Below are 12045 nucleotides of genomic sequence, written 5' to 3'. Positions count from 1 at the left end.
TGATGTAGTTACACAGTTACAGTTTCAAAGCGCGTCCCCCCTGAAACATGTATTAATTACAAAGGAAAGAGATGACTTCATACGGGAGAGGCCTAAGCATCACCACCTCGACCAAGCGATCAAAGCAAACGTTACCAGCAACGGGACGAGCTGAATCATGCACTGGGGGGATGCAGTGAGGAGGACATAGCATCACTTCTGCCAAAGACCCATGCCCCGGATCTAATCATGAGGAAAGATCAGACAAACCTAAATGCAGGGACATTCTACCTAAGAATTTTCAAATATCAAGGTCCTGGAAGTCCAGGAAAGACTGAGTAATTGTCCCAGAATGAAGGAGACCAAAGAGATGGGACAATTAGATCCAAACTGATTCTGCCCTAGACCTTCGCTACACAAGGTAGTACCGGTCGACCGGTGAAACCCGGATGGGGTCCGAGGCCCGGAGGGTAGCCATGTGTCTCCCTTCATTTCTGGGAGGCATTTCAAGAAAGAGCCCTTGACTTTAAGAGCAACACCCGAATGCCCTGGGGGATGATAAGGCCTCAGGTGAACAACTCACTCTCAAGGGGCTCCCCGTGCACCATGCGTCCAATGCCACCGTCGGCCTGTCATCGTCAAAAGGTGATCGTGACGTTGACTCACCGTTTCAGGGTCCTCGAGGGGCTCATCCAGCTCGGCATAGGTCACAATGGTGAACCCTTTGCAGACCCTCCACAGCATTTTCTCAAATGCTTCCACTTTTCCTTGGTTAATTAGGCCAGATACAAATCTATGAGACAATAGAGACAAGTTGCAGTCAGTTGAAAGCAAGGAATTCTCTGATTGCATCAAAAGGAGAAATGAATCATTTCAGGCAAAATGGTGAAGATATCCTAAGAGCCCTCCAAATGCAAAATATCTAAAATGCTAGATAAAAAATTGGGGGGGGGGGCATCTGGGTGGTTCTGTTAGTGGACCATCCAAGTCCTGATTTGGCTCAGGTAGTGATCGCGGAGTTGTGGGATCGAGCCACTGGGCAGGCTCCACACTCAGTGGGAAGTCTGCCTGAAGGGGCTCTCTCCCTCTGCCCCTCCCCCTCCTCACACACACACATACATACTCTCCCACTCTCTCTATGAGTCAATAAATCTTTTACAAAAACTTATTTTTGAAACATCCCTTCAAGGGTATAGCTGCGCCCATAATTAAGAGAAATTCTTGGGATCCAAAAATAAACCAGGATCTCAGCTACCCTGATGTATTCCACTAACCCAGTATCTTAATGCCTTCAGTTTCAAGGTCAGCACGGGAGACAGAAGACAGGCACTAGGTCTATGTAAGCTGAGAAGATGAAACTGAATCTTTCCCAATGCCTGCTAAGGTTGGGGCTCCCACCCCCTCACGCCCAAAGAGCTACACCCTTAGTGAATGGACTAGAAAAAAAAAGTGGTGGACTAGAAAAAAAAAACTTCATCTTACAAAGGAACCCTCAATAAACTTATTTATCTCAGTTTGGGTTCTAGATAGAAGAGGAAAAGTCTTCCTTGAGAACTTATTTATTTATTTTTTGAAGATTTTTATTTATTTATTTGAGAGAGAGAGGAGAGGGAGAGAGCACTAGTGGGGTGAGGGGCGGGGGGTGGGGAGCAGACTCCCCACTGAGCAGAGCCCAACTCAGGCCTCGATCCCAGGACCCTGAGATCATGACCTGAGTCAAAGGCAGACGCTTCACCAACTGAGCCACCCAGGCACCCCTGCCTTGAGAATTTATAACCACAGGTTAGAATGCACTCAGTTTCATGGCTGAGATTCACATTATTTGCATAGCAAGAAAAGGAAAAACAAAAAAATCCAAGCTGAGAAATTAATGTAAAACGATTCCAGGCTGGTGGAATGCTCCCCATTATCTGACAAATGTAAAAACAAATTCTCGCTGAAGGAATACAACCTCAAACTAAATCGTCATCGGATTCCTACAGACAAGGAACAGAGGAACAGATGTTCGTAATAAAAAGAAATCACAAATCACATGAGGAAACAAGTTACCATTGGCTGGAGTAAACAGAAAGGATTAATAGCAGAAAAAGATCCTTAAAATACAATTAATGAGTTAACCAACTCAGTTTAGCCCCTATGTTTCCACCAAACAAAACAGGAGCTGACGCTTCACTGAGCAATTATTTTAGCCTTACTAGAATGACACTGAGTGGCATAAACGTTCCTTCTTTCCAGCTCATTATACCAAGAGAAGAAGTTCCCATGGTATTTATCTAAAAAGTCAATACAGCTGAATAACTCCACTCGGCAAACACAGAAGTACAGTGTTTTCTCAAACAGATATTCACTTTCTCTCACTCCACCACAGGCTTTCGAATGGTCGCATTCATCCCCCTGCGGACGACAAGGACAGCGGGACGTTCGGCCCCCCGGCGGTTGTCACCTACCCCAGTTTTGCTCCCAGCCTCTGCATACAGCTGTAGTCCAACAAGGAATCATTCTCTAAGGGAGGGAATTCTTCATAAGTGGGTTCAAACTACAAAGAAATACGAAACCAAGTGTGTCTCATTACAAGTGACACTTTATTTCCCAAGTCACGTTTCTGGACGAGTTTACGGAGCATCCTAACTGGCTGCCTGACCTGGTACTGACGCCGCGGGGTAACTCAGATGTGGAACACAGCTCTGGTAAATAAAAAAGATCACTTCCCCATCCCTTGTGTAAAGAACTCCTCGAAGTCGGGTTGCTAGAGATAAGGGTGTTGTAACTCATGGCACTGCCTCACTCGGAGGCAGAGCGCTCGGTCGGACGCCGCCACCGAGTGAGACAGCTCCAGTGGGACGGACTCGTCCCCTCTGCACGCCACTGCGGGCGGGGCTATTACACAGACTCCACTCATGAACTAGAGACACTCGTTGTGAATTCCTTTATTCTTAGCAATTTGGAGGGGAAAAAAGAAACAATTTTGGAGTTCAAACTCCACTTTCCCATTTCTTTCATTTTTCAGCTACAAACTAAAGCATTTTACAGATAGGAAGTATCGTTATTGCTAAAACCAACCGATGCAGGATAAGGCCTGACGCTTTGTTTAATGTCATATAACCCGACTGAAAAATAAAGGTCAGATCAAGATCTCTGAGAATGGATAACCCAACCGGAAGCCTTGCAGGAGCGAGATTCGTACAAAAGGAATGCGTCTCGGCGCAGGGGCGGGCGGTCAGTACCTCCACGTTCCGTTTAACGAAGGTTTTTGTCACCCTCAGCATGTGAGTGTACTCGATCAGCTCCAGCAAGTTTTTCCTCAGCTTCTCCTTGTTCTTGGTGACTTCTCTCAGCTCAACCTCCAGCTTCTGCAGCTGCTCCTAAGACAAGAGGGCGGTTGGTTACTTAAGAGGACAGGTCTGCTCCGAGTCTGGCCGCCCCCATTTCCTGACAGCACATTACTGTCCGGGGAGGGCTTATGAACCCAAATCCGACAGAGACGTTCAAGGTCCACCGTTCATGGTCCCCCATGGACTCGGGGAACTCCCACACAGCTCATGCTGCCCACAACAGACGTTCTGGAAGATGAGTCGAGGCACCGCAGGCGGCCCTGGCCCAACCCCGCTCCCCCCACTGTTCCAGGCTTCCCTCCGTCCACTTCTCCACTGTCGCACAGCAAAGAGTCTTCCTCTTTTGAGGGTACATTGCCTTTTATTTGCAACGCAGAAAATAACTTGGGTAATCTTTGCTAAGTATATACACCCGAGCCTCTAGCTTGAGAGTCTGCTTAGAGTTGCACGTATACTATTAACTGGGCTGAAGAATGCTTAAGGACAAGTCTTCCTTAATAAGCAGTTAGACAGCAAGCATCTCTAACAATACTGAAGTACGACACAGCAGCGACGGAGGTGTGTAAAACACACCACTGACTCCACGAAAACCTGTACACAACCAAGTCCCCTGACACTTCACGTGTGCTCCACCTTGTAAAAGCCACACACGCCCAGTCACCACTGAAGTCGTCCTTACACCACCACCAACCCAAACAGGCCAAACCAGATGGCGGCGTGAAGCTCATCGGATGCCACAACTCCTTCTGCAGTCCACTCACACGGTAAATGTTAAGTGACTTCCTCCCCGATAAACCCCCAGAGCAGCCGGCCACGGAACGGTGCTGGCTACACAATGCTGGCTGCGTCAGTGGTCAGGAGCGCCGGTCTATTTCCCAGGGCAGTGCACGAGCCAAGGATCAGACCCAAACCTCAGCGGACCATTCGCAGGGGCGGTAACGAGCAAGACTCGGAGACAAGGAGCTGCGTTTGCTGCCCGCCTGCAACACCCTATGGCCTTCCCACTAGCTTTTCAGCATCAGAGCGGAGGGCAGTGGGTCTGGGAGAATGCGAAAGACACTGGCCTACAGCCTCCCTTACTTGCACCAGGAGAGGCATGCTAAGGCATGGAAAAGCCCAGAAAGAACGATCAGAAATATTACATGACGAAGCACCAGACTTCCCAAACTGATTTGCATCAGCCTCAGTTCACCACCACCTGGAAAGGGAACATTCATCCTACATCACAGATAATCTATTACTGAAGGCTAACGACCGCGCTGTTCTTCAACTGTCATTGCGCGGCTTTGAGAAGAAAACCCGACAAGCCCTAAAAAACGTAAAGTCAGTCAACAAGGAGCATCTGAGCTCAGGGAGAGCTTTGACGGCTTCATCAGAAACAAGTTACCTGCATCTCCAGGACTTGTTTAAGAGGTGGTGCAGGAGGACTGGTCTCTCCCTCAGGAAGGGGAATGTCGGCTCTATTAATTTCCTGCACCAAATACGCTGTGGGAATAAAAGGTAAACCAATTAGATGCAAAAACTCACTCTAGGACATCTCTGTCGGAACATTTTCCATCCCAACCATCCCTGGGTCGCCTAAAAATTAATATCTGAATGCACAAGTCTTGCTTGTTCCAATTGACTTAGAAAAAGCCTTTTGCAACCTCGTTTCCAAAGATCTGCAAAGCAGCCGCCCCTAAAGAGAGAGGTCGGCATGCGGTGACCATATAAACAACAACCTGATAAACGCTTTCTGGAATTCCTCAAGTGATCTGTGTTTCTGAAATGCTCGTGACGGAACTGTGGAGACACAAGTGTCTCCGCACCTGTAGGTGAAGCAGGTAAAGGACACACTTGGAAATGCAGGAATAACCCAACGACAGACCATCTCCACCAGAGACGGCAGCGTGACTTCCCTACAGATGCCCTTAGGGGGAAGGAGAAGTACAACCTCTATCAGCCATGGAGCCCAGAGAGACCAAGGGCAGAGAGCCAGGCTCTCCTGAGCGGTCCCAGTCAGCCAGGCTGTTCGGACTTGCAACAACCAGATCTCACGTCCTAGACCAGGTTCAGAAAACTGGTAATGAGCCAGGCCAAATGAACTCCATTTCTTTCATTTACATTTTCAATGCCATGAAGCACCCTTGTCCTTAGGATGAAACTCACAACGAATGGTAAACTCATTACTAAATACCACATTCTGGAGAAGTGTTCCCAGTTATTTTATTAAGAAAGAGAAAAGTGAGGATGTCTTAGCAACAGGATAGCAAAGGAAGCACGGTGTTAAAGAGGTTTCTGGAAATGAGATAAAATCCTTTCACCAATTAAACCCCATTTACTTGGGAGTTTGTTGTTTTTTTTTTTAAAGTCGGTATGCTTTTTGAAATAGTCTAAGCTACAGGAAGTCCTGTACATGTCTAAAGTGTTGTCACTGAATTTAAAAACCTCATTCCTGACACATGACCTGTCCAATGACTCACTACGTTACAAAGACAGGAATATGATGTCACTGTTACACGTCGTCCACACAAGTAACTGGGACTTCAAACGATATGCAAAGGAAGAGATGATTAAAAGGGCTCTTTTGTCTTAAAAATCTCTGGGGCGCCTGGGTGGCTCAGTGGGTTAAGCCTCTGCCTTCAGCTCAGGTCATGACCTCGGGGTCCTGGGAGCGAGCCCCAAATCGGGCTCTCTGCTGGGCAGGGAGCCTGCTTCCCCCTCTCTCTCTACCTGCCTCTCTGCCTACTTGTGATCTCTGTCAGATAAATAAATAAAATCTTAAAAAAAAAAATCTCCAACTAAAAATGTAAAATCCACAATAAATCTTAGCTATTAGAAATCATTCCAAAAGTCCTATTCTGGCTCCCCCTTGACTCTCTCATGCCCATGTTTCTCTGTTCATCGTAAGTTTTGTACTTCAGTCAGTCCTCTGAGATCCACCCCCCTGCCCCCTATTTTGGTCAGAACTTCCAGGCTTGAACTGATAATGGTGACTATCTCAAGCTAAAGACGTTGAAGCTTTTACAGATAAAGGAAGTAGCCTTGAGCTACTGAGTTTTGAAAGTGAACAGTGATCTGAGAACAAAGCCAATCTATCTGCCATTTCCTACCTTTCTCGTTCTTTGAGATAATCTTAAGTAGCATACTAACATGTATATAATGTGTTTAAGTCACAATAAACTACAAGGGACTAGCTAAGTAAATTATAGCACTTTTATTTCATGAAATACTAGGCAGCCATTAAAAATGAGCCCCGGTACACCTGTTTATTGACCCGAGACAATGTTGCAGGAAATACCAAAGTGAGAAACAGAGCTGACAACCTAACACGGTCGCTATGTAGGGGAATCCTTACTTTTCTAGAGGACTAGGAAAAAAATAAGGAATGGTGAGCTCTTTTTTTTCTCTTTTCTAATTTTTCTAAAGCAAACAAGGTTTGCTTATATAAAAATCTGTTACTAAATTGAGCTTATCCCCCCACAAACTAGCAAAACAAAACAAAATAAGACAACACTTACCTAATATCCGTTCTAGTTCTTCACACCTCTTCACCGCACCGACAAATTTTCTTTGGAAGGAACTTACATTCTGGTTGAGCTGAGAAAAGGGTGAAAAATTCGCTTTTGAAATTTCTAAAATTTGTACGTAAACGTGATTTTAAAAATAAAATATTATTGGCAAGGTTTAGGGAAAGCACACCCTCACACGCGACTGGATGGGAGTAAAAACTGACAAAACTTTTCTGGAGAGCAACGTAGCAGCTGTTATCAAAAAAGCCTGAAAAATATCCTTTGGCCCAGAACTATCCCAGGAAGAAACTTAACCTAAGGAAAAAACTGGATGCAGACAAAAACCTACCTTGGGGAGAACATCAACCTTGGGGAGAGAGGAAAAAGTGATCGACAGTAGGAAACAGGTTTAAGAAGAGCCTGCCAGGGCACCTGGGTGGCTCAGTGGGTTAAGCCTCTGCCTTCGGCTCAGGTCATGATCTCAGGGTCCTGGGATCCAGCCCCGCATCGGGCTCTCTGCTCAGCACGGAGCCTGCTTCCCCCTCTCTCTCTGCCTCTCTGCCTGCTTGTAGTCTCTGTCTGTCAAATAAATAACTAAAATCTTTAAAAAAAAAAAAAAAAAAAGAACAGCCAGCCTCCATCCATACAACAGACCACCACCCGGCAATACAGAACAAATTCCTGACCCACTCAACACCACTGTGACTCTGAGAAACACCATGCAAGCATGTCTTTCAAGAAGATACAAAAGGCCGCATACTATGAAATGCCCAGAAAAGGAGAATCTAGGGGCAGGAAGTAGTGACTGCCTGGGGCTGGAGGCAGGTAAGGGGATGAACCGTAAGGGTAAGGGATCTTACTAGGGGGCTATGATGTTCTAATACTGCACTGTGGGGATAAACGTGTCACTCAGTAAATTTTCTAAAAATCAATAAACCGTGCACTTGAAATGGGTGCATTTTACAATACAGATCAATGAAGTTGTATAAAAATTATGGTTCAGTCATTTAACTGATTATGCCCTTAGTAAAAATTACACTTTAAATGATTAAGGTACTGGATTCTACTAAGAAGTTGTCATTAAAAATTTTAGGTATGACAATGATATTGTGGTTATGATTTTTAAGCATCCTTCTTTTTAGAGATACTTGTTGAAATATTTATGGACAAAATTAGATATCTGGGATTTGCTTCAGAATCATCTTGTCCGAGAGAGGGGAGGGACAGACTTTGTCTGGAAGGGGAAGGCTGGAATGAGGGGCCATGAATTTATATTATGGGTACACAGGAGTTCACTGTTCCCATATACTCCTCTCTCTACTTAACTTCTAATACAAAGCTTAAAACAATAAAAAATTATAAAACAACATTTAATAAAATGAGGAAATGAGTTAAGATTTCTGTCTGGGGGCACATGGGTGGCTCAGTGGGTTAAAGCCTCTGCCTTCGGCTCAGGTCATGATCCCAGGGTCCTAGGATCGAGCCCCGCATCAGGCTCTCTGTTCAGCGGGGAGCCTGCTTCCCTCTCTCTCTCTCTCTGCCTACTTGTGATCTCTTGTCTGTCAAATAAATAAAATAAAATCTTTAAAAAAAAAAAAAAGATTTCTGTCTGGAAAAAATTAAAGATACTTTCAGTGTGGTTCCACTTATATGAAAATACACATATATGTACGTTTTACAACATTATTAGGAAAATAATATTAGAACAATATTAACCAAGAAATTAGAGCCTTTACTTCTAGGTAACGGGATCATGGAAGTTTTAATCTTACTCTTACATTTTACAATTTCCCCACAATGGACATATATTATTTTATAACAAAAAAAGATTACAGTAATCACTCGTGTTGAAAGGCATATAAGGCAAGAATGTTATCTTTCCTCCAGCCCATCAACCCTACGGGGGCCCCCTCAGAAACCACGATTAGATGGCTTGGCATGAAACCGCGGGGTCAGAAGCATCCACCCTAAGGGCTCATTTCTTGTTCAGTTTTTCTAACATTTTTAAAAGGATTAACCAGAAAAAAGACAAAAATTCAAATTTCACTTCTGTTTGTCACAGTCACATTCATTCCTGAGATCAAACTAATCTCAAGTAATCACTTTCAAGTTCTCAATGAGTCAGGCACGATCCACAGAACTAAGAATAAGAAGGAAGGGAGGCAGCACCAGCGGTCTGCAACCACACTACTGCCCGTTTTCGGGCTTTGTTCAACACCCAGCACGGCTGAGCACTCCGTGGACAGGAGGGTTCTCCCTGCGGTAGGGGCTTTATGAAGACGCCCATTTGGGCGGCCGGGATACAAACGTACTTGGGTTGACCGAAGCCACCATCACTGCCTCACAGAGAGTAGCTGCTTTTTTCTGTTATGTGGTTTCTTTTACAAAGTTTTGTTTCTGTTTTCTTTCTCGGGAGGCTATGTCACCCTATTTCTAGGCTGATGATAGGAAAACACAGTCGTAGTGCCCCTTGGCCCTAGTTTCAGGCACCCGTGGTCCACCGAGGTCAGGAAGCAGACAAGCCGTGTCTTTTGGCACGGCCCCAGGTCAAACAGTGCCTACGTCATCCTCACTTCATCCCACATCAACCAGAGAGGAAGGGTGAGTACAGGACAATACGATACATTGAGACTAGGAACCCACATATACCCTCCCAAACACATTCATGTGATTTTTATTAGAGTATCTCGTTGTAGTTGTTCTATTGTTGGTCATCTCTTAATGTGCCTAACTTGTCGATGACACTCTACAACAGGTGCGCCCATACAGGAAAACCTGTCATACCTATAGGGTCCAGTACTCTCCAGAGTACCCGGCATCCACTGAGGGTCTCAGAACGCATACCCATAGATATGGGGCGACCACACTGCATTTTACTGCAATCTCATTTTAACACTAACCTTGAACCAAGAAAAGCCAGCAGAGGCTCCGTGGTGCTGGTTTTACTGACACCCAAACCAGCCATCCTCCCAGTACCGCCGCTGAAGGGCGAACGGGGAAATTGTTCTTAGACTGCAGACCATCTCAACAGTGAGATGAACTTGCCCTTCTCTGAGCCCCACCGGTTAGGTCAGTGGAATGACCTTCCCTTCCATGTCTTCTCCTTGGCTGTCACTACGGAAACCCTGGGTCTGCCTGCTTTCCCTCAGGAGGAGTACTGAAAGGGAAAAATCACCCAGCGTATGCAAGCCAGAAAAGACTAATGTTAGTAAGCCCAGCCGGTGAATGCAGAGTCAGTGAGAACTCCAGAAAAAAGTGTCGGGTGCTGTGAAGCTTTCTGCACTAGCACGCCTGCTGCTTGAGTGTCAACCCAAACACACACACACACACACACACACACACACGGACAGGCACAGCTGAGATCTTTATCTGCGCTTTCTTTTTCTTTCACTGGTTTTCAGCCTAGAAGGATCCCAAGCGTTCTCCACTACCTCCTGTAATGGCAGTCAGGGAAACGGGAATGTGGTCATCAGGGTCTTTGTTCAAACCTCTACAGTTTAAGCTTGCTAAGTCTCTCGGCTTGAGCTCTAACAGGATGGATCAAATCCACCAGTTACAAAGAAGGGAGCCTGTTTCTCTCCTGCTTCCTGAATCTTTCGGGTGCTCACCACAGCTGATCACAGCACCTACCAGGGGAGTGGGACCAGGAGCTGAAGCCCAAGTGACTCCAGGAGACAGGAAGGGAGCTGGGCCTTCTCTGCAGCCTTGGCTGTCCCTCAGGAGTTACTCCCTGACCTTGCAATCCCTTTGGAGTCAACCCAAGGGTCACTGATATCAGATCTGGGGGAGGAGTGTTCCCTTTTGAAATTAAGGGCCCCTCAGAGAGATGAAGGGAAACAACCAGGAGATCAAAGTTGGGGCCCAGGAGGAAATAAAATGTTCCCTTGAAGTGACTTTCAGTTTAGTCACTCAGTATCAGATCCTGCTTAACACTCCCCTCTCCCCTTCTACACTTTGTTCTCTCCCTTTACTGCACTTCACAATTTCATAGACCGTGTGTGTCTGCCTCCTTCCAGCTGTAAGCAGCAAGAACGTAAGGACCTTGTCCACCTAGCTTACCACTGAGGTGCCAGCACTAAAAACACAATCTGGAACAGGGCAAGCGCTCAATAAAGGCTTGTTCCTTCATTCAACAAATGCCAGGGACCAGGCTAAGTCTTGGGGAATCAGGAGTGAGTAAGTCAGAAAGGGCCCCTTGCCCTCGGGGTTGACACCCCATGGTGTGAACAAATAATAAACAAGTACGCAGATACGTAAACAAGTGTTTACCCTTACTTTTGGGAAGACCCTTCCCTTTCCTTACCAGGCAGTGGTATGCATCTCCTACATGAGTGAACAAAGACGACGAAAACCCCTTCCCCTCAAGGCGCTTACACCGAGCTCATTCCCAATTCAGGTTCTGGGCTCCTTCTGTTCCCTCCATCCGAGACCCTGTCCCCCCACCCCTACTCCAGATCTTTCAGGGCCACCTCTTTCCCATTCAGGCCTCATCTGGGCTCAAACGTCACCTCCTCAGGAGGGCCTTCCTTGACCACCCCGACTCGAGTCATCATCCCATCACCCCGCTTCATTACCCTCACAGCAAACATTATGTTTACGCATTTACGTGCTTGGTATTTGTCCCCGCCACCCCCATAAGTTCCAAAGGGTCTCCACATGGGCCTCATCAGACTCGTTCTCCCCACCGCTAGCCCAGTGCCCGGCACGGAGCCGGCGCTCCGGAGCATCTGATGACACTCCCCTAAGTTGACGAAGACTACACAGAGCGCTCCTCACTAACCCGGCCAAAGCCGCCGCCGACCAGACGCCCGGCGACCCGGGGCTCGGGCCCCGCTCTGCGGAAGCTCTGGCCGGTAAGCCGGGCCCCAGTTTCCCTGCCTGCGAAATGGGGACAGCGGCGCGCCCCTGCCCGGGAGCCCGCGGAAGAGAGGCCCGAGCGAAAGGCGGGATGCGGCGCTGGGCGGGCAGGTGCGGCCCGCGTCTCCCGGGCGACACTCACGTCTCGGAACTGGACCAGGCCCTTCTCGCCCAGAGCGCTGAGGCACTCGTAGGCCGTGCCGGACTGCAGGAACAGCTGCGCCAGGCACATGGTCTCGCTCCGGAACAGGGACCCCATGGCGGGCCGGCCCGCGCCCCGGCGGGGCCGGACGGGCGGTGGCGGCTCCGGGCCGCTCGGGTCCGCGCGGTCAGCCGGGGCGGCCGGGGCCTCGGGCTCCTCCTGCGGCCTGGCCGCCGCCGCGCAC

At 47.5% G+C, this 12045-nt stretch overlaps 1 protein-coding gene across 1 annotated transcript in view; it reads right to left on the bottom strand.

The window, feature by feature from the left end:
- ATP6V0A2 (ATPase H+ transporting V0 subunit a2) overlaps nucleotides 1–12045 on the bottom strand; it is a 34275-nt gene extending 22230 nt beyond the window's left edge. Inside the window, exons 1-6 of the mRNA XM_080821076.1 lie at nucleotides 11802–12045; nucleotides 6812–6890; nucleotides 4699–4796; nucleotides 3204–3341; nucleotides 2427–2515; nucleotides 646–772 (exon numbers count right to left, since the gene is read on the bottom strand). Of these exons, the coding sequence (XP_080677202.1) occupies nucleotides 646–772; nucleotides 2427–2515; nucleotides 3204–3341; nucleotides 4699–4796; nucleotides 6812–6890; nucleotides 11802–11918 (648 nt within the window). The 5' untranslated portion in view covers nucleotides 11919–12045. The remainder of the gene's footprint in view (nucleotides 1–645; nucleotides 773–2426; nucleotides 2516–3203; nucleotides 3342–4698; nucleotides 4797–6811; nucleotides 6891–11801) is intronic.

This window comes from Martes martes (assembly GCF_963455335.1).
Source record: "Martes martes genome assembly, chromosome: 13".
NCBI lineage: Eukaryota > Metazoa > Chordata > Mammalia > Carnivora > Mustelidae > Martes > Martes martes.
Note: the sequence above shows the minus strand (reverse complement) of the source record. Positions and strands in the feature narration are given on the sequence as shown.